Source organism: Bactrocera oleae, chromosome X, assembly GCF_042242935.1.
Source record: "Bactrocera oleae isolate idBacOlea1 chromosome X, idBacOlea1, whole genome shotgun sequence".
In the NCBI taxonomy this organism is placed as follows: domain Eukaryota; kingdom Metazoa; phylum Arthropoda; class Insecta; order Diptera; family Tephritidae; genus Bactrocera; species Bactrocera oleae.
This window is the reverse complement of record NC_091541.1, coordinates 19,831,013-19,858,826: the sequence shown is the minus strand read 5'-3', so window position 1 is coordinate 19,858,826 and position 27,814 is coordinate 19,831,013. Positions and strand designations below refer to the sequence as shown.

General features: G+C 45.0%; 2 protein-coding genes across 2 annotated transcripts; both read left to right on the top strand.

The window, feature by feature from the left end:
• Nucleotides 1-202: 202 nt before the first annotated feature.
• On the top strand, nt 203-1,678 carry LOC138858093 (uncharacterized). The gene has a single exon (XM_070112559.1). The coding sequence runs from the start codon at nt 203-205 to the stop codon at nt 1,676-1,678; it is 1,476 nt and encodes a 491-aa protein (XP_069968660.1).
• Nucleotides 1,679-18,329: 16,651 nt separating this feature from the next.
• LOC138858092 (uncharacterized) lies at nt 18,330-23,392 on the top strand. The gene is made up of 3 exons (XM_070112558.1): nt 18,330-19,546; nt 19,747-20,286; nt 21,931-23,392. The coding sequence occupies exons 1-3, from the start codon at nt 18,330-18,332 to the stop codon at nt 23,390-23,392; spliced, it is 3,219 nt and encodes a 1,072-aa protein (XP_069968659.1).
• The last annotated feature ends 4,422 nt before the right edge of the window (nt 23,393-27,814 follow it).

Here is a 27,814-nt window from a genome sequence, read left to right as displayed (position 1 = left end):
ATCGTCATCACCGTTACCAAGTCTCACGACTGAAGAAAACCAATTTTTGATTGGAGAAAGCCGACCGTATAGGGCGCATCTTGGCCTTGGCATTGGGAATGGTTTATTGATGACATCCTTTCGAACAGATCGAATACCTTTGGTAGCAAGGTTTAGCCGTTTGAATGCCTTACTTAATACAACTGCGCGAATTCGTCGAATTATGCCGGCACTTAGGAGTCAGAGATCAAATGAGTTGATTACTGCTGAAGAGAAGGAGTGGGCACTGATCACGCATATTCGTCAAAGTCAAGGTAATATGTATCATTCTGAAATTAAAGCACTCAAATCCCGTTCCAGCATCGACTCGTCCTGTAAATTGCTTCCATTAAATCCGATTTTGGATGAAGAAGGCATACTCCGCGTAGGAGGTCGGTTGACAAACTCGGAATTACCGTATGAGCAAAAACATCCAATCATTCTTGCTTATACTTGCCCACTAGCAAAACTCCTCGTAGCTGATGCTCACAAGTGCTGTCTCCATGGTGGGATACAGGAAATGCTGCAATACTTGCGCATGCGATTTTGGATTCTCCATGCACGTCGGATTGTAAAGTCATATCTACATCAGTGTGTCGTATGCCGTCGACACTCCCGGATAACGCATCAGCAACAGATGTCGTCACTTCCGAAATCACGCGTTATGGTTGCCCCACCGTTTACCCATACCGGGTTGGACTATTGCGGTCCATTCAACGTTCGTCATGGAGGAAAGCGATCCACTACCATGACTAAAACATACGGCGCAATTTTCATTTGTATGGCTACAAAGGCCGTACATATCGAACTTGCGGAAGATTTGTCAAGTCAGGCGTTTATCGATGTGTTTGATCGCTTCATAAGCCGACTCGGCATATGTTCGGTTCTTTATAGCGACAATGGAACGCAATTTGTAGGTGCTAGTCGGGTTATGAATCAAGACCTACAAAGTTGGAGAAATATATACGCAACTCAGCATATAGCATCTTCCGGAACGCAATGGAAATTCATCACTCCAGCCGCACCCCATCATGGAGGTCTTTGGGAGGCAGCTGTACGTTCAGCAAAAAAACATCTCTATCGCACAATTGGTCGCCAAATCTTACGCTTCAATCAACTAAGTACTCTACTAGTTAGGATTGAAGCCTGTTTGAATTCCAGGCCTCTCGTTCCTCTTCACGATGATCCCAGTGGGAGTTACGCTCTCACACCTGGCGACTTTCTCATTGGTCGACCGCTCAATTCGAGACCAGAACCACCTGTTGTGGATGTTCCAAAAAATCGTCTTTTATATTCTCAGCAATTACAACAAATGTTCGAACACTTCTGGAAGCGTTGGAACTATGAATATTTATCCACCCTTCAAGCGCGCCGCAAGTGGGAAAGTCGACGTCAGAATCTACAAGAAGGAGATGTAGTACTGATTTTAAACGAGAATCTACCCCCTACGCATTGGCGCATTGGACGCATCACGAAAGTTCACCCAGGCAGTGACGGATTGGTACGAATAGTAACTGTTGAATATAACAGTGACAAACGTACAACTGAAGGACTTTTTGTAAAACACTACTGCCAACGTCCAGTGCAAAAGATTTGCCGTCTTATTGACCCAAATCAAGAAGTTCTGAACCTAGAAGGTTCAGCCGGGGAGGAATGTTAACGATTCATCATAAGTTCCATTAACTTGAGAGATTTATGCTATACAATTTGGCAGCACTATTCTCTAGGTGCAATCTGGCATCATCATTATCAGCTGACGCCCTTTAGGTTCGGCATTTCTACCGTTGTTTGGGTCAGACCATTGTGAAGCACACAAGAACAACAGGAATCACCATTATCAGGTGATGCGTTTGGCTTTGGCATATCATACCATTCTACTGTTGTTTAGTCAGGCCATTTTGCCGTATGCAATAACAACTTTGTTATTTTTGTCAGTTCTCTTACATACTAATTTTCTATATAAGCATAAGTTAAGCATAAGGTTGTGTTGAGTTGTTTGTCAATGGAATTGGATGGTACTTGGAGCGTACCAAATAAATAGTGGAAATAGTGATAATAATAAAATAATCAAATCGTGTTTTATTGTAATGCAATCCGCCATTAGAACATTGAGTGTTTAGTGCATTCCTAAACAGTATCCATCTTGTTTTTTTCATTCCCTCTAAGGGGGTGGTAAGCTAGATGTATGTCAGCTAGATGGGTCAAGCGAATTTCATCGTCTAAAGGACACTCAGGGCTTCCATTTATCTAGCGCCCGGAGTATGTAAGCTAAATGGGTCAAGCAAATTACTTCGTCTAAAGGACACTCAGTGTTTCCACTTGCATCATCAATCACACGCCCAGCACCACTAGTGGCGTGGCAATTGAACTAAAAATACTTTGCAATTTTATGTGTCACCCTTTGACGGCCATTAGAGCCTTAACAGGATGAACTAGAGGACGCAAACTATTAAATTCATGTAGCCGCACAGATGCACGTCAGTTAGAGACATCAAACACCTATATATGGTGAACAGGTGAGTAGCAATCAACAAAAAACAAACACTTTCAATATGGTATCCATCTTGTTTTTTTCATTCCCACTAAGGGGGTGGGGGGATGAAACAAAGTGGATCACCTAGAGCACACTCGGGGCTTCCAATATCACCACCAGCCACCCGCCTACCACCTCCAGGAGCGTGGCAATCCTCTAGAATACAAAATGGTAGTTTTGCCCTGCACACAGGTATTTTTCCACACTACTGCGGCTTCTAGCGGCCGGAGTATGTAAGCTAGATGGGCCAAACAAATTGCACCGTCTAAAGGACACTCACGGCTTCCATTTGTCTAGCGTCCGGAGTATGTAAACTAGATGGGTCAAGCAAATTACATCGTCTAAAGGACACTCAGTGTTTCCACTTGCATCATCAATCACCCGCCATTAGCGTCTTAATAGGGTGAACTAGATGACGCAAGCTATTAGATTCATGTAGCCGCATAGGTGCACATTAGTTGGAGACATCAAGCAACTATATATGGTGAACAGGTGAGTAGCAGTCAACAAAAAACAAACACTTTCAATACGGTATCCATCTTGTTTTTTTCATTCCCTCTAAGGGGGTGGGGGGATGAAACAAAGTGGATCACCTAGAGCACACTCGGGGCTTCCATTATCACCACCAGCCCCCCGCCTACCACCTCCAGGAGCGCGGCAATCCTCTATAATACAAAATAGCAGTTTGGCGCTGCACACAGGTAGTTTTCCTAATTACTGCGTCTTCTAGCGGCCGGAGTATGTAAGCTAGATGGGTCAAGCAAATTACATCGCCTAAAGGACACTCAGGGCTTCCCCTTGCATTATCAATCACCCGCCTAGCACCACTAGTGGCGTGACAATTGACCTAAAAATACCTTCCAATTGTACGTCGCACCATTTGGCGGCGATTAGCGCCTAAAAAGTGTTAACCAGATGACGCGCACTGTTAGATTCATGTAGCCGCACAGATGCACGTTAGTTAGAGACATCAAACACCTATATATGGTGCAGAGGTGAGTAGCAATTAACAAAAATCAATAAAACTCGATTTGATATCCATCAGGTAGAGCACACTCGGAGCTTTCATTATCACCACTAGCCACCCCCCTACCACCTCCAGGAGCGTGGCAATCCTCTAGAATACATAATATCAGTTTTGCCCTGCACACAGGTATTTTTCCACACTACTGCGACTTCTAGCGGCCGGAGTATGTAAGCTAGATGGGTCAAATAATTGCATCGTCTAACGGACACTCAGTGTTTCCACTTGCATCATCAGTCATCCGGCTAGCACCACTAGTGGCGGGTGATTGATGATGGCACTACTAGGGGCGCGGCAATTGACCTAGAAATACTTTGCAATTTTATGTGTCACTCTGTGACGGCCATCCACACTACTGCGACTTCTAGCGGCCGGAGTATGTAAGCTAAGTGGGTCAAACAAATTGCATCGTCTAAAGGACACTCAGGGCTTCCATATGTCTAGCGCCCGGAGTATGTAAGCTAGATGGGTCAAGCAATTGCATCGTCTAAAGGACACTCAGTGTTTGCACTTGCATCATCAATCACCCTTCTAGCACCACTAGTGGCGGGTGATTGATGATGGCACTACTAGGGGCGTGGCAATTGACCTAGTAATACTTTGCAATTTTATGTGTCACCTTTTGACGGCAATTAGAGCCTAAACAAAGAAAAAAGATGACGCAAACTATTGGATTCATGTAGCCGCACAGATGCACGTTAGTTAGAGACATCAAACACCTTTATATGGTGGACAGGTGAGTAGCAATCAACAAAAAACAAACACCTTCAATACGGTATCCATCTTGTTTTTTTCATTCCCTCTAAGGGGGTGGGGATGAAACAAAGTGGTTCACCTAGAGCACACTCGAGGCTTCCATTATTACCACCAGCCACCCGCCTACCACCTCCAGGAGCGCGGCAATCCCCTAGAATACAAAATGGCAGTTTTGCCCTGCACACAGGTATTTTTCCACAATACTGCGACTTCTAGCGGCCGGAGTATGTAAGCTAGATGGCTCAAAGGAATCGCATCGTCTAGAAGACACTCGGGGCTTTCAGCTGCTTAATCACTCATCCACTTAGTACCACTAGGAGCGTGGAAATTGACCTAAAAATACTCTGCAATTTTACGTGTGACCGTTTGACGGCCATTAGCGCCTTAACACGGTGAACTTTACCACACAAACTATTGAATTCATGTAGCCGCACAGATGCACGTTAGTTAGAGACATCAAACACCTATATATGGTGAACAGGTGAGTAGCAATCAACAAAAAACAAACACTGTCAATACGGTATCCATCTTGTTTTTTTCATTCCCTCTAAGGGGGCGGGGGGATGAAACAAAGTGATCACCTAGAGCACACTCGGGGCTTCCATTATCACCACCAGCCACCCGCCTACCACCTCCAGGAGCGCGGCAATCCTCTAGAATACAAAATAGTAGTTTTGCCCTGCACACAGGTATTTTTCCACATTACTGCGACGTCTAGCGGCCGGAGTATGTAAGCTAGATGGGTCAAGCGAATTCCATCGTCTAAAGGACACTCAGGGCTTCCATTTATCTAGCGCCCGGAGTATGTAAGCTAAATGGGTTAAGCAAATTACTTCGTCTAAAGGACACTCAGTGTTTCCACTTGCATCATCAATCACACGCCCAGCACCACTAGTGGCGTGGCAATTGAACTAAAAATACTTTGCAATTTTATGTGTCACCCTTTGACGGCCATTAGAGCCTTAACAGGATGAACTAGAGGACGCAAACTATTAGATTCATGTAGCCGCACAGATGCACGTTAGTTAGAGATATCAAACACCTATATATGGTGAACAGGTGAGTAGCAATCAACAAAAAACAAACACTTTCAATATGGTATCCGTCTTGTTTTTTTCATTCCCGCTAAGGGGGTGGGGGGATGAAACAAAGTGGATCACCTAGAGCACACTCGGGGCTTCCAATATCACCACCAGCCACCCGCCTACCACCTCCAGGAGCGTGGCAATCCTCTAGAATACAAAATGGTAGTTTTGCCCTGCACACAGGTATTTTTCCACACTACTGCGACTTCTAGCGGCCGGAGTATGTAAGCTAGATGGGTCAAACAAATTGCATCGTCTAAAGGACACTCAGGGCTTCCATATGTCTAGCGCCCGGAGTATGTAAACTAGATGGGTCAAGCAAATTACATCGTCTAAAGGACACTCAGTGTTTCCACTTGCATCATCAATCACCCGCCTAGCACCACAAGTGGCGTGGTAATTGACCTAAAAATACTTTGCAATTTTACGTCTCACCATTTGGTGGCCATTAGCGCCTTAATAGGGTGAACTAGATGACGCAAGCTATTAGATTCATGTAGCCGCACAGATGCACGTTAGTTGGAGACATCAAACAACTATATATGGTGAACAGGTGAGTAGCAATCAACAAAAAACAGACACTTTCAATACGGTATCCATCTTGTTTTTTTCATTCCCTCTAAGGGGGTGGGGGGATGAAACAAAGTGGATGACATAGAGCACACTCGGGGCTTCCATTATCACCACCAGCCACCCGCCTACCACCTCCAGGAGCGCGGCAATCCTCTAGAATACAAAATAGCAGTTTGACGCTGCACACAGGTATTTTTCCACACTACTGCGACTTCTAGCGGCCGGAGTATGTAAGCTAGTTATGTCAAACAAATTGCATCGTCTAAAGGACACTCAGGGCTTCCATTTGTCTAGCGCCCGGAGTATGTAAGCTAGATGGGTCAATCAAATTACATCGTCTAAAGGACACTCAGTGTTTCCATTTGCATCATCAATCACACGCCCAGCACCACTAGTGGCGTGGCAATTGAACTAAAAATACTTTGCAATTTTATGTGTCACCCTTTGACGGCCATTAGAGCCTTAACAGGATGAACTAGATGACGCAAACTATCAAATTCATGTAGCCGCACAGATGCACGTTAGTTAGAGACATCAATCACCTATATATGTTGAACAGCTGAGCAGCAATTAACAAAAAAGAAACAATTTCATTATGGTATCCATCATGGTTTTTTCATCCCCGCTAAGGGTTGGGGGGATGAAACAAAGTGGATCACCTAGAGCACTCTCAGGGCTTCCATTATCACCACCAGCCACCCGCCTTCCACCTTCAGGAGGGTGGTAATCCTATAGAATACAAAATGGTAGTTTTGCCCTGCACACAGGTATTTTTTTACACTACTGCGACTTCTAGCGGCCGGAGTATGTAAGCTAGTTATGTCAAACAAATTGCATCGTCTAAAGGACACTCAGGGCTTCCATTTGTCTAGCGCCCGGAGTATGTAAGCTAGATGGGTCAAGCAAATTACATCACCTAAAGGACACTCAGGGCTTCCACTTGCATTATCAATCACCCGCCTAGCACCACTAGTGGCGTGACAATTGACCTAAAAATACCTTGCAATTTTACGTCTCACCATTTGGCGGCGATTAGCGCCTAAAAAGTGTTAACTAGATGACGCGCACTGTTAGATTCATGTAGCCGCACAGATGCACGTTAGTTAGAGACATCAAACACCTATATATGGTGCAGAGGTGAGTAGCAATTAACAAAAATCAATAAAACTCGATTTGGTATCCATCAGGTAGAGCACACTCGGAGCTTTCATTATCACCACTAGCCACCCCCCTACCACCTCCAGGCGCGTGGCAATCCTCTAGAATACAAAATATCAGTTTTGCCCTGCACACAGGTATTTTTCCACACTACTACGACTTCTAGCGGCCGGAGTATGTAAGCTAGATGGGTCAAATAATTGCATCGTCTAACGGACACTCAGTGTTTCCACTTGCATCATCAGTCATCCGCCTAGCACCACTAGTGGCGGGTGATTGATGATGGCACTACTAGGGGCGTGGCAATTGACCTAGAAATACTTTGCAATTTTATGTGTCACTCTGTGACGGCCATCCACACTACTGCGACTTCGAGCGGCCGGAGTATGTAAGCTAGATGGGTCAAGCAATTGCATCGTCTAAAGGACACTCAGTGTTTCCACTTGCATCATCAATCACCCGCCTAGCACCACTAGTGGCGGGTGATTGATGATGGCACTACTAGGGGCGTGGCAATTGACCTAGTAATACTTTGCAATTTTATGTGTCACCTTTTGACGGCAATTAGAGCCTAAAGAAAGAAAAAAGATGACGCAAACTATTAGATTCATGTAGCCGCACAGATGCACGTTAGTTAGAGACATCAAACACCTATATATGGTGAACAGGTGAGTAGCAATCAACAAAAAACAAACACTTTCAATATGGTATCCCTCTTGTTTTTTTCATTCCCACTAAGGGGGTGGGGGGATGAAACAAAGTGGATCACCTAGAGCACACTCGGGGCTTCCATTATCACCACCAGCCACCCGCCTACCACCTCCAGGAGCGCGGCAATCCTCTAGAATACAAAATAGCAGTTTGACGCTGCACACAGGTATTTTTCCACACTACTGCGACTTCTAGCGGCCGGAGTATGTAAGCTAGTTATGTCAAACAAATTGCATCGTCTAAAGGACACTCAGGGCTTCCATTTGTCTAGCGCCCGGAGTATGTAAGCTAGATGGGTCAATCAAATTACATCGTCTAAAGGACACTCAGTGTTTCCATTTGCATCATCAATCACACGCCCAGCACCACTAGTGGCGTGGCAATTGAACTAAAAATACTTTGCAATTTTATGTGTCACCCTTTGACGGCCATTAGAGCCTTAACAGGATGAACTAGATGACGCAAACTATCAAATTCATGTAGCCGCACAGATGCACGTTAGTTAGAGACATCAATCACCTATATATGTTGAACAGCTGAGCAGCAATTAACAAAAAAGAAACAATTTCATTATGGTATCCATCATGGTTTTTTCATCCCCGCTAAGGGTTGGGGGGATGAAACAAAGTGGATCACCTAGAGCACTCTCAGGGCTTCCATTATCACCACCAGCCACCCGCCTTCCACCTTCAGGAGGGTGGTAATCCTATAGAATACAAAATGGTAGTTTTGCCCTGCACACAGGTATTTTTTTACACTACTGCGACTTCTAGCGGCCGGAGTATGTAAGCTAGTTATGTCAAACAAATTGCATCGTCTAAAGGACACTCAGGGCTTCCATTTGTCTAGCGCCCGGAGTATGTAAGCTAGATGGGTCAAGCAAATTACATCACCTAAAGGACACTCAGGGCTTCCACTTGCATTATCAATCACCCGCCTAGCACCACTAGTGGCGTGACAATTGACCTAAAAATACCTTGCAATTTTACGTCTCACCATTTGGCGGCGATTAGCGCCTAAAAAGTGTTAACTAGATGACGCGCACTGTTAGATTCATGTAGCCGCACAGATGCACGTTAGTTAGAGACATCAAACACCTATATATGGTGCAGAGGTGAGTAGCAATTAACAAAAATCAATAAAACTCGATTTGGTATCCATCAGGTAGAGCACACTCGGAGCTTTCATTATCACCACTAGCCACCCCCCTACCACCTCCAGGCGCGTGGCAATCCTCTAGAATACAAAATATCAGTTTTGCCCTGCACACAGGTATTTTTCCACACTACTACGACTTCTAGCGGCCGGAGTATGTAAGCTAGATGGGTCAAATAATTGCATCGTCTAACGGACACTCAGTGTTTCCACTTGCATCATCAGTCATCCGCCTAGCACCACTAGTGGCGGGTGATTGATGATGGCACTACTAGGGGCGTGGCAATTGACCTAGAAATACTTTGCAATTTTATGTGTCACTCTGTGACGGCCATCCACACTACTGCGACTTCGAGCGGCCGGAGTATGTAAGCTAGATGGGTCAAGCAATTGCATCGTCTAAAGGACACTCAGTGTTTCCACTTGCATCATCAATCACCCGCCTAGCACCACTAGTGGCGGGTGATTGATGATGGCACTACTAGGGGCGTGGCAATTGACCTAGTAATACTTTGCAATTTTATGTGTCACCTTTTGACGGCAATTAGAGCCTAAAGAAAGAAAAAAGATGACGCAAACTATTAGATTCATGTAGCCGCACAGATGCACGTTAGTTAGAGACATCAAACACCTATATATGGTGGACAGGTGAGTAGCAATCAACAAAAAGCAAACACTTTCAATACGGTATCCATCTTGTTTTTTTCATTCCCTCTAAGGGGGTGGGGGATGAAACAAAGTGGATCGCCTAGAGCACACTCGAGGCTTCCATTATTACCACCAGCCACCCGCCTACCACCTCCAGGAGCGCGGCAATCCCCTAGAATACAAAATGGCAGTTTTGCCCTGCACACAGGTATTTTGCCACAATACTGCGACTTCTAGCGGCCGGAGTATGTAAGCTAGATGGCTCAAACGAATCGCATCGTCTAGAAGACACTCGGGGCTTTCAGCTGCTTAATCACTCATCCGCTTAGTACCACTAGGAGCGTGGAAATTAACCTAAAAATACTCAACAATTTTACGTGTGACCGTTTGACGGCCATTAGCGCCTTAACACGGTGAACTTTACCACACAAACTATTGAATTCATGTAGCCGCACAGATGCACGTTAGTTAGAGACATCAAACACCTTTATATGATGAACAGGTGAATAGCAATCAACAAAAAACAAACACTTTCAATATGGTATCAATCTTGTTTCTTTTATTCCCGCTAAGGGGGTGGGGGGATGAAACAAAGTGGATCACCTAGAGCACAATCGGGGCTTCCATTATCACCACCAGCCACCCGCCTACCACCTCCAGGAGCGCGGCAATCCTCTAGAATACAAGATAGCAGTTTGGCGCTGCACACAGGTAGTTTTCCACACTACTGCGACTTCTAGCGGCCGGAGTATGAAAGCTAGATGGGTCAAACAAATTGCATCGTCTAAAGGACACTCAGGGCTTCCATTTGTCTAGCGCCCGGAGTATGTAAGCTAGATGGGTCAATCAAATTACATCGTCTAAAGGACACTCAGTGTTTCCATTTGCATCATCAATCACACGCCCAGCACCACTAGTGGCGTGGCAATTGAACTAAAAATACTTTGCAATTTTATGTGTCACCCTTTGACGGCCATTAGAGCCTTAACAGGATGAACTAGATGACGCAAACTATTAAATTCATGTACCCGCACAGATGCACGTTAGTTAGAGACATCAATCACCTATATATGTTGAACAGCTGAGCAGCAATTAGAAAAAAACAAACAATTTCATTATGGTATCCATCATGTTTTTTTTCATCCCCGCTAAGGATTGGGGGGATGAAACAAAGTGGATCACCTAGAGCACACTCAGGGCTTCCATTATCACCACCAGCCACCCGCCTTCCACCTTCAGGAGCGTGGTAATCCTATAGAATACAAAATGGTAGTTTTGCCCTGCACACAGGTATTTTTCCACACTACTGCGACTTCTAGCGGCCGGAGTATGTAAGCTAGTTATGTCAAACAAATTGCATCGTCTAAAGGACACTCAGGGCTTCCATTTGTCTAGCGCCCGGAGTATGTAAGCTAGATGGGTCAATCAAATTACATCGTCTAAAGGACACTCAGTGTTTCCATTTGCATCATCAATCACACGCCCAGCACCACAAGTGGCAAGGCAATTGAACTAAAAATACTTTCAAATTTTATGTGTCACCCTTTGACGGCCATTAGAGCCTTAACAGGATGAACTAGATGAAGCAAACTAATAAATTCATGTAGCCGCACAGATGCACGTTAGTTAGAGACATCAATCACCTATATATGTTGAACAGCTGAGCAGCAATTAACAAAAAACAAACAATTTCATTATGGTATCCATCATGTTTTTTTTCATTCCCGCTAAGGGTTGGGGGGATGAAACAAAGTGGATCTCCTAGAGCACACTCAGGGCTTCCATTATCACCACCAGCCACCCGCCTACCAGCTTCAGGAGCGTGGTAATCCTATAGAATACAAAGTGGTAGTTTTGCTTTGCACACAGGTATTTTTCCACACTACTGCGACTTCTAGCGGCCGGAGTATGTAAGCTAGTTATGTCAAACAAATTGCATCGTCTAAAGGACACTCAGAGCTTCCACTTGCATTATCAATCACCCGCCTAGCACCACTAGTGGCGTGACAATTGACCTAAAAATACCTTGCAATTTTACGTCTCACCATTTGGCGGCGATTAGCGCCTAAAAAGTGTTAACTAGATGACGCGCACTGTTAGATTCATGTAGCCGCACAGATGCACGTTAGTTAGAGACATCAAACACCTATATATGGTGCAGAGGTGAGTAGCAATTACTAAAAATCAATAAAACTCGATTTGGTATCCATCAGGTAGAGCACACTCGGAGCTTTCATTATCACCACTAGCCACCCCCCTACCACCTCCAGGAGCGTGGCAATCCTCTAGAATACAAAATATCAGTTTTGCCCTGCACACAGGTATTTTTCCACACTACTGCGACTTCTAGCGGCCGGAGTGTGTAAGCTAGATGGGTCAAATAATTGCATCGTCTAACGGACACTCAGTGTTTCCACTTGCATCATCAGTCATCCGCCTAGCAACACTAGTGGCGGGTGATTGATGATGGCACTACTAAGGGCGTGGCAATTGACCTAGAAATACTTTGCAATTTTATGTGTCACTCTGTGACGGCCATCCACACTACTGCGACTTCTAGCGGCCGGAGTATGTAAGCTAAATGGGTCAAACAAATTGCATCGTCTAAAGGACACTCAGGGCTTCCATATGTCTAGCGCCCGGAGTATGTAAGCTAGATGGGTCAAGCAATTGCATCGTCTAAAGGACACTCAGTGTTTCCACTTGCCTCATCAATCACCCGCCTAGCACCACTAGTGGCGGGTGATTGATGATGGCACTACTAGGGGCGTGGCAATTGACCCAGTAATACTTTGCAATTTTATGTGTCACCTTTTGACGGCAATTAGAGCCTAAACAAAGAAAAAAGATGACGCAAACTATTAGATTCATGTAGCCGCACAGATGCACGTTAGTTAGAGACATCAAACACCTATATATGGTGGACAGGTGAGTAGCAATCAACAAAAAACAAACACTTTCAATACGGTATCCATCTTGTTTTTTTCATTCCCTCTAAGGGGGTAGGGGGATGAAACAAAGTGGATCACCTAGAGCACAATCGGGGCTTCCATTATCACCACCAGCCACCCGCCTACCACCTCCAGGAGCGTGGCAATCCTCTAGAATACAAAATAGCAGTTTGGCCCTGCACACAGGTAGTTTTCCACACTACTGGGACTTCTAGCGGCCGGAGTATGTAAGCTAGATGGGTCAAACAAATTGCATCGTCTAAAGGACACTCAGGGCTTCCAAATGTCTAGCGCCCGGAGTATGTAAGCTAGATGGGTCAAGCAAATTGCATCGTCTAAAGGACACTCAGTGCTTCCACTTGCATCATCAATCACCCGCCTAGCACCACTAGTGGCGGGTCATTGATGATGGCACTACTAGGGGCGTGGCAATTGACCTAGTAGTACTATGCACTTTTATGTGTCACCTTTTGACGGCAATTAGAGCCTAAACAGGATGAACTAGATGACGCAAACTATTACATTCATGTAGCCGCACAGATGCACGTTAGTTAGAGACATCAAACACCTATATATGGTGAACAGGTGAGTAGCAATCAACAAAAAACAAACACTTTCAATACGGTATCCATCTTGTTTTTTTTATTCCCTCTAAGGGGGTGGGGGATGAAACAAAGTGGATCACCTAGAGCACACTCGGGGCTTCCATTATCACCGCCAGCCACCCGCCTGCCACCTCCAGGAGCGCGGCAATCCTCTAGAATACCAAATGGCAGTTTTGCCCTGCACACAGGTATTTTTCCACAATACTGCGACTTCTAGCGGCCGGAGTATGTAAGCTAGATGGGTCAAACGATTCGCATCGTCTAGAAGACACTCGGGGCTTTCAGCTGCTTTATCACACATCTGCTTAGTACCACTAGGAGCGTGGAAATTGACCTAAAAATACTCTGCAATTTTACGTGTGACCCTTTAACGGCCATTAGCGCCTTAACACGGTGAACTTTACCACACAAACTATTGAATTCATGTAGCCGCACAGATGCACGTTAGTTAGAGATATCAAACACCTTTATATGATGAACAGGTGAGTAGCAATCAACAAAAAACAAACACTTTCAATATGGTATCCATCTTGTTTTTTTCATTCCCGCTAAGGGGGTAGGGGGATGAAACAAAGTGGATCACCTAGAGCACAATCGGGGCTTCCATTATCACCACCAGCCACCCGCCTACCACCTCCAGGAGCGCGGCAATCCTCTAGAATACAAAATAGCAGTTTGGCGCTGCACACAGGTAGTTTTCCACACTACTGCGACTTCTAGCGGCCGGAGTATGTAAGCTAGATGGGTCAAACAAATTGCATCGTCTAGAGGACACTCAGGGCTTCCATTTGTCTAGCGGCCGGAGTATGTAAGATAGATGGGTCAAACAAATTGCGCCGTCTAAAGAATACTCAGGGCTTCCACTTGCTTAACCAATCACCCGCCTAGCACCACTAGAAGCGTGGCAATTGACCTAAAAATGCCTTGCAATTTTACGTCTCACCATTTGGCGGCGATTAGCGCCTAAAAAGTGTTAACTAGATGACGCGCACTGTTAGATTCATGTAGCCGCACAGATGCAAGTTAGTTAGAGACATCAAACACCTATATATGGTGCAAAGGTGAGTAGCAATTAACAAAAATCAATAAAACTCGATTTCGTATCCATCAGGTAGAGCACACTCGGGGCTTTTATTATCACCACTAGCCACCCGCCTACCACCTCCAGGAGCGTGGCAATCCTCTAGAATACAAAATATCAGTTTTGCCCTGCACACAGGTATTTTTCCACACTACTGCGACTTCTAGCGGCCGGAGTATGTAAGCTAGATGGGTCAAATAATTGCATCGTCTAACGGACACTCAGTGTTTCTGCTTGCATCATCAGTCACCCGCCTAGCACCACTAGTGGCGGGTGATTGATGATAGCACTACTAGGGGCGTGGCAATTGACCTAGTAATACTTTGCAATTTTATGTGTCACCTTTTGACGGCAATTAGAGGGGCGTGGCAATTGACCTAGAAATACTTTGCAATTTTATGTGTCACCCTGTGACGGCCACCCACACTACTGCGACTTCTAGCGGCCGGAGTATGTAAGCTAGATGGGTCAAACAGATTGCATCGTCTAAAGGACACTCAGTGTTTCTGCTTGCATCATCAGTCACCCGCCTAGCACCACTAGTGGCGGGTGATTGATGATAGCACTACTAGGGGCGTGGCAATTGACCTAGTAATACTTTGCAATTTTATGTGTCACCTTTTGACGGCAATTAGAGGGGCGTGGCAATTGACCTAGAAATACTTTGCAATTTTATGTGTCACCCTGTGACGGCCACCCACACTACTGCGACTTCTAGCGGCCGGAGTATGTAAGCTAGATGGGTCAAACAGATTGCATCGTCTAAAGGACACTCAGGGCTTCCATTTGTCTAGCGCCCGGAGTATGTAAGCTAGATTGGTCAAGCAAATTGCATCGTCTAAAGGACACTCAGTGTTTCCACTTGCATCATCAATCACCCGCCTAGCACCACTAGGGCTTCCACTTGCTTAACCAATCACCCGCCTAGCACCACTAGAAGCGTGGCAATTGACCTAAAAATGCCTTGCAATTTTACGTCTCACCATTTGGCGGCGATTAGCGCCTAAAAAGTGTTAACTAGATGACGCGCACTGTTAGATTCACGTAGCCGCACAGATGCAAGTTAGTTAGAGACATCAAACACCTATATATGGTGCACAGGTGAGTAGCAATTAACAAAAATCAATAAAACTCGATTTCGTATCCATCAGGTAGGGCACACTCGGGGCTTTCATTATCACCACTAGCCACCCGCCTACCACCTCCAGGAGCGTGGCAATCCTCTAGAATACAAAATATCAGTTTTGCCCTGCACACAGGTATTTTTCCACACTACTGCGACTTCTAGCGGCCGGAGTATGTAAGCTAGATGGGTCAAATAATTGCATCGTCTAACGGACACTCAGTGTTTCTGCTTGCATCATCAGTCACCCGCCTAGCACCACTAGTGGCGGGTGATTGATGATAGCACTACTAGGGGCGTGGCAATTGACCTAGTAATACTTTGCAATTTTATGTGTCACCTTGTGACGGCAATTAGAACCTAAACAAAGAAAAAAGATAACGCAAACTATTAGATTCATATAGCGCACAGATGCACGTTAGTTAGAGACATCGAACACCTATATATGGTGGACAGGTGAGTAGCAATCAACAAAAAACAAACACTTTCAATATGGTATCCATCTTGTTTTTTTCATTCCCGCTAAGGGGGTAGGGGGATGAAACAAAGTGGATCACCTAGAGCACAATCGGGGCTTCCATTATCACCACCAGCCACCCGCCTACCACCTCCAGGAGCGCGGCAATCCTCTAGAATACAAAATAGCAGTTTGGCGCTGCACACAGGTATTTTTCCACACTACTGCGACTTCTAGCGGCCGGAGTATGTAAGCTAGATGGGTCAAGCAAATTACATCGCCTAAAGGACACTCAGGGCTTCCACTTGCATTATCAATCACCCGCCTAGCACCACTAGTGGCGTGACAATTGACCTAAAAATACCTTCCAATTTTACGTCTCACCATTTGGCGGCGATTAGCGCCTAAAAAGTGTTAACTAGATGACGCGCACTGTTAGATTCATGTCGCCGCACAGATGCACGTTAGTTAGAGACATCAAACACCTATATATGGTGCAGAGGTGAGTAGCAATTAACAAAAATCAATAAAACTCGATTTGGTATCCATCAGGTAGAGCACACTCGGAGCTTTCATTATCACCACTAGCCACCCCCCTACCACCTCCAGGAGCGTGGCAATCCTCTAGAATACATAATATCAGTTTTGCCCTGGACTCAGGTATTTTTCCACACTACTGCGACTTCTAGCGGCCGGAGTATGTAAGCTAGATGGGTCAAATAATTGCATCGTCTAACGGACACTCAGTGTTTCCACTTGCATCATCAGTCATCCGGCTAGCACCACTAGTGGCGGGTGATTGATGATGGCACTACTAGGGGCGTGGCAATTGACCTAGAAATACTTTGCAATTTTATGTGTCACTCTGTGACGGCCATCCACACTACTGCGACTTCTAGCGGCCGGAGTATGTAAGCTAAATGGGTCAAACAAATTGCATCGTCTAAAGGACACTCAGGGCTTCCATATGTCTAGCGCCCGGAGTATGTAAGCTAGATGGGTCAAGCAATTGCATCGTCTAAAGGACACTCAGTGTTTGCACTTGCATCATCAATCACCCTCCTAGCACCACTAGTGGCGGGTGATTGATGATGGCACTACTAGGGGCGTGGCAATTGACCTAGTAATACTTTGCAATTTTATGTGTCACCTTTTGACGGCAATTAGAGCCTAAACAAAGAAAAAAGATGACGCAAACTATTAGATTCATGTAGCCGCACAGATGCACGTTAGTTAGAGACATCAAACACCTATATATGGTGGACAGGTGAGTAGCAATCAACAAAAAACAAAGACTTTCAATACGGTATCCATCTTGTTTTTTTCATTCCCTCTAAGGGGGTGGGGGATGAAACAAAGTGGATCACCTAGAGCACACTCGAGGCTTCCATTATTACCACCAGCCACCCGCCTACCACCTCCAGGAGCGCGGCAATCCTCTAGAATACAAAATAGCAGTTTGGCGCTGCACACAAGTAGTTTTCCACACTACTGCGACTCCTAGCGGCCGGAGTATGTAAGCTAGATGGGTCAAACAAACTGCATCGTCTAAAGGACACTCAGGGCTTCCATATGTCTAGCGCCCGGAGTATGTAAGCTAGATGGGTCAAGCAAATTGCACCGTCTAAAGGACACTCAGTGCTTCCACTTGCATCATCAATCACCCGCCTAGCACCACTAGTGGCGGGTGATTGATGATGGCACTACTAGGGGCGTGGCAATTGACCTAGTAATACTTTGCGATTATTGTGTCACGTTTTGACGGCAATTAGAGCCTAAACATGATGAACTAGATGACGCAAACTATCAGATTCATGTAGCCGCACAGATGCACGTTAGTTAGAGACATCAAACACCTATATATGGTGAACAGGTGAGTAGCAATCAACAACAAACAAACACTGTCAATACGGTATCTGTTAACGATTCATCATAAGTTCCATTAACTTGAGAGATTTATGCTATACAATTTGGCAGCACTATTCTCTAGGTGCAATCTGGCATCATCATTATCAGCTGACGCACTTTAGGTTCGGCGTTTCTACCGTTGTTTGGGTCAGACCATTGTGAAGCACACAAGAACAACAGGAATCACCATTATCAGGTGATGCGTTTGGCTTTGGCATATCATACCATTCTACTGTTGTTTAGTCAGGCCATTTTGCCGTATGAAATAACAACTTTGTTATTTTTGTCAGTTCTCTTACATACTAATTTTCTATATAAGCATAAGGTTGTGTTGAGTTGTTTGTCAAAGGAATTGGATGGTACTTGGAGCGTACCAAATAAATAGTGGAAATAGTGATAATAATAAAATAATCAAATCGTGTTTTATTGTAATGCAATCCGCCATTAGAACATTGAGTGTTCAGTGCATTCCTAAACATTTTTGGTGCCTCCTGTGAGGATAGATATATATCAATTACAGTGTTAAGTGAATTTTGGAGTAATATGTCGGCATTAAACTTGCGTACATCAGCGCGCACCTCTATTTTGCGCATCTGGACGCAAGTTCAAGCGGAAAACTACCATCCAGACTGTGTCGAAGGTGAACAGCTCTTGGGTAGTGCCCGACGGCTTTTCTCCCGTTTTATGGAGAACCATTTTGCACTCGTTTCCAGCGCACATGGAGGCGAGTTGGCAGAGCATGACGATTTGCTCGCTTCAACGGAGGAGATTTTCAACAACATTTGCATCAAATTAAAACGTAAAATGTCAACATCAGGCGAGATCCCCAACCAGGAGTACAGTCAGGCTCCAGACATGCGGTTGGATCCCGTTTCTATTTCAAGCTTTGACGGACAGCCGTCAAACTGGTTAGCGTTCAAGGATATGTTTGAGACACTAGTTCACAACAGAAGTGACTTACAACCCACCTATAAACTGGGAAAACTGCGACAGTATGTGAAGGCAGAAAATGTTCCATTAGTAGGTGGCTTGTACACAGGTGGGTATGAAGAAGTCTGGGCTGAATTGAAACAACGTTATGACAACCCCCGCACTCTTTTGGAGCACCATGTTCAGTATCTACTAGACTTGCCGACCCATCCACCAGAATCTCGAGCTACGCTACTAAATTTTGTAGATACTGTTCGTAATTCCTTTAGAGCGCTCGAAATGATGAATGTGCCAGTAAAACAATGGGATGCTATAGCCGTACCACTGCTATTACCCAAACTACCGGTTGTGACCCGAACCGAGTGGGGAATAAGCCTAAACTCCAAAGACATCCCGAAGATGGAAGACGTTATAATGTTCGTGGAACGGCGTGCAGCTAACCTGCCGACATCTTCGCCCATTACTCCACAGTTTTCAAGCGGACGCACATCAAGTCGTGTCGTGAAGACGCATCTGGCTATAAATTCTGGAAAAATTACTAATCCGTTAGCAGCACCTGACAGGGCAACTAATTGCCCATCTTGTAATGAATTTCATCGCATTACGAAATGCCAAAAGTTTCGTAATCTTCAACTGGATGAACGCTGGAATCTGGTGAAACAGGCATCATTATGTTTCAATTGCCTCAAGGCCGGTCATCGTAATCGTGACTGTCCATCTGGGTTGTGTCTCAACTGCCAGCAGAAACACAATACTAGAGAAGCGTTGAAGGCACTTCTACCAGATATACTCCTGGACCGGCGGCTACAGCGTCATTGGTGGCGCCCAAGGTACTTCCCCGACAACAATGACAAAGGAGCGACGTCCAGTCATTCCTCTTGCAGGGTGACCGGACTATACTCTTAGCAACGGCAAACGTGCTCCTTGCTGATTGGAAAGGTCATTTAAGGGAATGTCGCGCACTTTGTGATATTGGTTCTCAGGTGAGCTTCATTTGCGAATCATTAGTAACTGTTTTGAATCTTCATAGAAGCCCGTACGAGTGTCAAGTCGAAGGTATTGATCAAAGTCTTTCAACCCGTACAAAAGGCATTGTGCGAGTTAGTATGCGGTCCCGTGCGGATGAGAAGTTCAAGATCAGTTTTAATGCGTACATCATTGATTCAATCACGTCTATGACTCCTGCCACTACTATAGACATCAGGACCAGTCATCATTTAAATGGTCTTCATTTGGCAGATCCGGCGTTCGGTATACCAGGTCAAGTAGAACTACTTATTGGCGCAGATATTTGGCCTGCCCTAGTATTAAACGATGTTGTTGTCGGTTCTCATAACGAACCATGCGCATTACACACTCGTCTCGGATGGGTAGTGCTTGGTCCAGTAGCACCGAACGAGTCGAAACCAGTCTTACTTTCCTCTCTTGTGGACGTTCAAGATGATTCTACCACCGATAAACTTCTACGAAAATTTTGGGAAATCGAAGAACCTTCTGATAACACCAAGGCAGAGGTGGACGAATGTGAAGAGATTTTCGCCAGAACGGTTACGCGACTTCCAAATGGTCAGTATATTGTACAGATCCCGTTTCGATCTGATGCACCTGCCCTTGGAAACTCACATCCGGCGGCACTTCGACAATTTTTGAAACTAGAGCGGATATTGGCAAACGACTACGCACTGAGGGAGAAATACGTGGAATTCATGAGGGAATACATCAAGTTGGGACACATGGAGGCGATAGATGGTTCTCCAGATAGCATGGGAAGCTGTTATTACATCCCCCACCATGCTGTTACGACTAAATTCAGAGTAGTGTTTAACGCATCGTGTAAAACAACCAACGGCGTATCTCTTAACGATACGCAACTAAGTGGACCCCAGCTACAGGAAAACCTGGTTGACATACTTCATCGATTTCGGCGGTATTCAGTTGCTCTCACAGCTGATATCAGAAAGATGTTCCGACAAGTAATGGTTGATTCAAGGCATCGAAAATGGCAACAGATACTTTGGAGGGAGTGCCCTAATGAACTCTTGCGTACCTATCAACTTTCTACAGTGACGTACGGTATGGCAAGCAGTCCTTTTAATGCTATTAGAACATTGAGGCAGTGTGCCTATGATAATTGGGAAGTGATCGCTGACGTCAGCCGGGCAGCCGCAGCACGGGACAGCATCCTTCATAGCTTTTATGTCGATGATTATTTGGAAAGTGTTCACACGACAGTACTGGCCATCAACCGGGCAAGCGACGTTGATGCCATTCTTCAACAAGGAAAATTTGAATAAGATAAGTGGAACTCCAACTGCGTCCAGACCCCGGAAGGAATCAGTGGCTCTAAGGCGTCTGCATCGGAGATAAATTTTAGCGATTCCAGCACAACGGTATTGGGCCTACACTGGAATCCTATTACTGATACCTTATTTTTCAAGGTTAAGGTATGTAACTTTGACACAATTTCTACTAAACGTCTTGAAAATATCAAAATACCACGATGGCTGGGAATCAAGGAAAATTCTGTATCGACGCTGCATGGGTTTTGCGATGCGAGTACCAAAGCTTACGCAGCAGTTATTTACTTGCGCAATACCAGTGCTGACGGAGCATGCCATACATCATTGATTGCCGCAAAAACAAGAGTTGCCCCATTGAAGGAAATGACGATCCCTCGTCTAGAGCTTTCTGCAGCTCAACTACTGGTTACAACTATGAACAAAATACGTCGTGCTTTGCAGTTTGAGGATGCTGCTTACACATTATGGAGCGACTCGACAATTGTTCTCCATTGGATTCGGCGACAACCCTCTTCATTGAAACAGTATGTAGCGAATAGGATAGCTTTCATACAATGAAAATCGGATATAAACGCGTGGCGACACATTCGATCAGAATACAACCCCGCCGACTGCGCGAGCCGCGGAATTACACCGGTCGCTATCAAGGGGAATGAACTCTGGTGGAAGGGACCACCTCTCATCCACGCGGTTAATGAATCGTCATCACCGTTACCAAGTCTCACGACTGAAGAAAACCTATTTTTGATTGGAGAAAGCCGTCCGTATAGGGTGCATCTTGGCCTTGGCATTGGGAATGGTTTATTGATGACATCCTTTCGAACAGATCGAATACCTTTGGTAGCAAGGTTTAGCCGTTTGAATGCCTTACTTAATACAACTGCGCGAATTCGTCGAATTATTCCGGCACTTAGGAGTCAGAGATCAAATGAGTTGATTACTGCTGAAGAGAAGGAGTGGGCACTGATCACGCATATTCGTCAAAGTCAAGGTAATATGTATCATTCTGAAATTAAAGCACTCAAATCCCGTTCCAGCATCGACTCGTCCAGTAAATTGCTTCCATTAAATCCGATTTTGGATGAAGAAGGCATACTCCGCGTAGGAGGTCGGTTGACAAACTCGGAATTACCGTATGAGCAAAAACATCCAATCATTCTTGCTTATACTTGCCCACTAGCAAAACTCCTCGTAGCTGATGCTCACAAGTGCTGTCTCCATGGTGGGATACAGGAAATGCTGCAATACTTGCGCATGCGATTTTGGATTCTCCATGCACGTCGGATTGTAAAGTCATATCTACATCAGTGTGTCGTATGCCGTCGACACTCCCGGATAACGCATCAGCAACAGATGTCGTCACTTCCGAAATCACGCGTTATGGTTGCCCCACCGTTTACCCATACCGGGTTGGACTATTGCGGTCCATTCAACGTTCGTCATGGAGGAAAGCGATCCACTACCATGACTAAAACATACGGCGCAATTTTCATTTGTATGGCTACAAAGGCCGTACATATCGAACTTGCGGAAGATTTGTCAAGTCAGGCGTTTATCGATGTGTTTGATCGCTTCATAAGCCGACGCGGCATATGTTCGGTTCTTTATAGCGACAATGGAACGCAATTTGTAGGTGCTAGTCGGGTTATGAATCAAGACCTACAAAGTTGGAGAAATATATACGCAACTCAGCATATAGCATCTTCCGGAACGCAATGGAAATTCATCACTCCAGCCGCACCCCATCATGGAGGTCTTTGGGAGGCAGCTGTACGTTCAGCAAAAAAACATCTCTATCGCACAATTGGTCGCCAAATCTTACGCTTCAATCAACTAAGTACTCTACTAGTTAGGATTGAAGCCTGTTTGAATTCCAGGCCTCTCGTTCCTCTTCACGATGATCCCAGTGGGAGTTACGCTCTCACACCTGGCGACTTTCTCATTGGTCGACCGCTCAATTCGAGACCAGAACCACCTGTTGTGGATGTTCCAAAAAATCGTCTTTTATATTCTCAGCAATTACAACAAATGTTCGAACACTTCTGGAAGCGTTGGAACTATGAATATTTATCCACCCTTCAAGCGCGCCGCAAGTGGGAAAGTCGACGTCAGAATCTACAAGAAGGAGATGTAGTACTGATTTTAAACGAGAATCTACCCCCTACGCATTGGCGCATTGGACGCATCACGAAAGTTCACCCAGGCAGTGACGGATTGGTACGAATAGTAACTGTTGAATATAACAGTGACAAACGTACAACTGAAGGACTTTTTTTAAAACACTACTGCCAACGTCCAGTGCAAAAGATTTGCCGTCTTATTGACCCAAATCAAGAAGTTCTGAACCTAGAAGGTTCAGCCGGGGAGGAATGTTAACGATTCATCATAAGTTCCATTAACTTGAGAGATTTATGCTATACAATTTGGCAGCACTATTCTCTAGGTGCAATCTTACATCATCATTATCAGCTGACGCACTTTAGGTTCGGCATTTCTACCGTTGTTTGGGTCAGACCATTGTGAAGCACACAAGAACAACAGGAATCACCATTATCAGGTGATGCGTTTGGCTTTGGCATATCATACCATTCTACTGTTGTTTAGTCAGGCCATTTTGCCGTATGCAATAACAACTTTGTTATTTTTGTCAGTTCTCTTACATACTAATTTTCTATATAAGCATAAGTTAAGCATAAGATTGTGTTGAGTTGTTTGTCAATGGAATTGGATGGTACTTGGAGCGTACCAAATAAATAGTGGAAATAGTGATAATAATAAAATAATCAAATCGTGTTTTATTGTAATGCAATCCGCCATTAGAACATTGAGTGTTTAGTGCATTCCTAAACAGTATCCATGGGTCAAGCGAATTCCATCGTCTAAAGGACACTCAGGGCTTCCATTTATCTAGCGCCCGGAGTATGTAAGCTAAATGGGTCAAGCAAATTACTTCGTCTAAAGGACACTCAGTGTTTCCACTTGCATCATCAATCACACGCCCAGCACCACTAGTGGCGTGGCAATTGAACTAAAAATACTTTGCAATTTTATGTGTCACCCTTTGACGGCCATTAGAGCCTTAACAGGATGAACTAGAGGACGCAAACTATTAAATTCATGTAGCCGCACAGATGCACGTCAGTTAGAGACATCAAACACCTATATATGGTGAACAGGTGAGTAGCAATCAACAAAAAACAAACACTTTCAATATGGTATCCATCTTGTTTTTTTCATTCCCACTAAGAGGGTGGGGGGATGAAACAAAGTGGATCACCTAGAGCACACTCGGGGCTTCCAATATCACCACCAGCCACCCGCCTACCACCTCCAGGAGCGTGGCAATCCTCTAGAATACAAAATGGTAGTTTTGCCCTGCACACAGGTATTTTTCCACACTACTGCGGCTTCTAGCGGCCGGAGTATGTAAGCTAGATGGGTCAAACAAATTGCACCGTCTAAAGGACACTCACGGCTTCCATTTGTCTAGCGCCCGGAGTATGTAAACTAGATGGGTCAAGCAAATTACATCGTCTAAAGGACACTCAGTGTTTCCACTTGCATCATCAATCACCCGCCATTAGCGTCTTAATAGGGTGAACTAGATGACGCAAGCTATTAGATTCATGTAGCCGCAGAGATGCACGTTAGTTGGAGACATCAAGCAACTATATATGGTGAACAGGTGAGTAGCAGTCAACAAAAAACAAACACTTTCAATACGGTATCCATCTTGTTTTTTTCATTCCCTCTAAGGGGGTGGGGGGATGAAACAAAGTGGATCACCTAGAGCACACTCGGGGCTTCCATTATCACCACCAGCCCCCCGCCTACCACCTCCAGGAGCGCGGCAATCCTCTATAATACAAAATAGCAGTTTGGCGCTAAACACAGGTAGTTTTCCTAATTACTGCGACTTCTAGCGGCCGGAGTATGTAAGCTAGATGGGTCAAGCAAATTACATCGCCTAAAGGACACTCAGGGCTTCCCCTTGCATTATCAATCACCCGCCTAGCACCACTAGTGGCGGGTGATTGATGATGGCACTACTAGGGGCGTGGCAATTGACCTAGTAATACTTTGCAATTTTATGTGTCACCTTTTGACGGCAATTAGAGCCTAAACAAAGAAAACAGATGACGCAAACTATTATATTCATGTAGCCGCACAGATGCACGTTAGTTAGAGACATCAAACACCTATATATGGTGGACAGGTGAGTAGCAATCAACAAAAAACAAACACTTTCAATACGGTATCCATCTTGTTTTTTTCATTCCCTCTAAGGGGGTGGGGATGAAACAAAGTGGATCACCTAGAGCACACTCGAGGCTTCCATTATTACCACCAGCCACCCGCCTACCACCTCCAGGAGCGCGGCAATCCCCTAGAATACAAAATGGCAGTTTTGCCCTGCACACAGGTATTTTTCCACAATACTGCGACTTCTAGCGGCCGGAGTATGTAAGCTAGATGGCTCAAACGAATCGCATCGTCTAGAAGACACTCGGGGCTTTCAGCTGCCTAATCACTCATCCACTTAGTACCACTAGGAGCGTGGAAATTGACCTAAAAATACTCTGCAATTTTACGTGTGACCGTTTGACGGCCATTAGCGCCTTAACACGGTGAACTTTACCACACAAACAATTGAATTCATGTAGCCGCACAGATGCACGTTAGTTAGAGACATCAAACACCTATATATGGTGAACAGGTGAGTAGCAATCAACAAAAAACAAACACTGTCAATACGGTATCCATCTTGTTTTTTTCATTCCCTCTAAGGCGGTGGGGGGATGAAACAAAGTGATCACCTAGAGCACACTCGGGGCTTCCATTATCACCACCAGCCACCCGCCTACCACCTCCAGGAGCGCGGCAATCCTCTAGAATACAAAATAGTAGTTTTGCCCTGCACACAGGTATTTTTCCACATTACTGCGACGTCTAGCGGCCGGAGTATGTAAGCTAGATGGGTCAAGCGAATTCCATCGTCTAAAGGACACTCAGGGCTTCCATATGTCTAGCGCCCGGAGTATGTAAACTAGATGGGTCAAGCAAATTACATCGTCTAAAGGACACTCAGTGTTTCCACTTGCATCATCAATCACCCGCCTAGCACCACAAGTGGCGTGGTAATTGACCTAAAAATACTTTGCAATTTTACGTCTCACCATTTGGTGGCCATTAGCGCCTTAATAGGGTGAACTAGATGACGCAAGCTATTAGATTCATGTAGCCGCACAGATGCACGTTAGTTAGAGACATCAAACACCTATATATGGTGGACAGGTGAGTAGCAATCAACAAAAAACAAACACTTTCAATACGGTATCCATCTTGATTTTTTCATTCCCGCTAAGGGGGTGGGGGGATGAAACAAAGTGGATCACCTAGAGCACACTCGGGGCTTCCAATATCACCACCAGCCACCCGTCTACCACCTCCAGGAGCGTGGAAATCCTCTAGAATACAAAATGGTAGTTTTGCCCTGCACACAGGTATTTTTCCACACTACTGCGACTTCTAGCGGCCGGAGTATGTAAGCTAGATGGGTCAAACAAATTGCATCGTCTAAAGGACACTCAGGGCTTCCATATGTCTAGCGCCCGGAGTATGTAAACTAGATGGGTCAAGCAAATTACATCGTCTAAAGGACACTCAGTGTTTCCACTTGCATCATCAATCACCCGCCTAGCACCACAAGTGGCGTGGTAATTGACCTAAAAATACTTTGCAATTTTACGTCTCACCATTTGGTGGCCATTAGCGCCTTAATAGGGTGAACTAGATGACGCAAGCTATTAGATTCATGTAGCCGCACAGATGCACGTTAGTTGGAGACATCAAACAACTATATATGGTGAACAGGTGAGTAGCAATCAACAAAAAACAGACACTTTCAATACGGTATCCATCTTGTTTTTTTCATTCCCTCTAAGGGGGTGGGGGATGAAACAAAGTGGATGACATAGAGCACACTCGAGGCTTCCATTATCACCACCAGCCACCCGCCTACCACCTCCAGGAGCGCGGCAATCCTCTAGAATACAAAATAGCAGTTTGACGCTGCACACAGGTATTTTTCCACAGTACTGCGACTCCTAGCGGCCGGAGTATGTAAGCTAGTTATGTCAAACAAATTGCATCGTCTAAAGGACACTCAGGGCTTCCATTTGTCTAGCGCCCGGAGTATGTAAGCTAGATGGGTCAATCAAATTACATCGTCTAAAGGACACTCAGTGTTTCCATTTGCATCATCAATCACACGCCCAGCACCACTAGTGGCGTGGCAATTGAACTAAAAATACTTTGCAATTTTATGTGTCACCCTTTGACGGCCATTAGAGCCTTAACAGGATGAACTAGATGACGCAAACTATTAAATTCATGTAGCCGCACAGATGCACGTTAGTTAGAGACATCAATCACCTATATATGTTGAACAGCTGAGCAGCAATTAACAAAAAACAAACAATTTCATTATGGTATCCATCATGTTTTTTTTCATCCCCGCTAAGGGTTGGGGGGATGAAACAAAGTGGATCACCTAGAGCACTCTCAGGGCTTCCATTATCACCACCAGCCACCCGTCTTCCACCTTCAGGAGGGTGGTAATCCTATAGAATACAAAATGGTAGTTTTGCCCTGCACACAGGTATTTTTCCACACTACTGCGACTTCGAGCGGCCGGAGTATGTAAGCTAGTTATGTCAAACAAGTTGCATCGTCTAAAGGACACTCAGGGCTTCCATTTGTCTAGCGCCCGGAGTATGTAAGCTAGATGGGTCAAGC

Coding starts and splice junctions, on each gene's coding strand:
- LOC138858092 (XM_070112558.1), top strand. CDS start 18,330: ATGTCGGCATTAAACTTGCGTACATCAGCGCGCACCTCTATTTTGCGC. Junction 19,547..19,746: donor CGTCATTGGTGGCGCCCAAG/GTACTTCCCCGA, acceptor GAATCTTCATAG/AAGCCCGTACGAGTGTCAAG. Junction 20,287..21,930: donor ACGCGACTTCCAAATGGTCA/GTATATTGTACA, acceptor TCCGGCACTTAG/GAGTCAGAGATCAAATGAGT.
- LOC138858093 (XM_070112559.1), top strand. CDS start 203: ATGCCGGCACTTAGGAGTCAGAGATCAAATGAGTTGATTACTGCTGAA.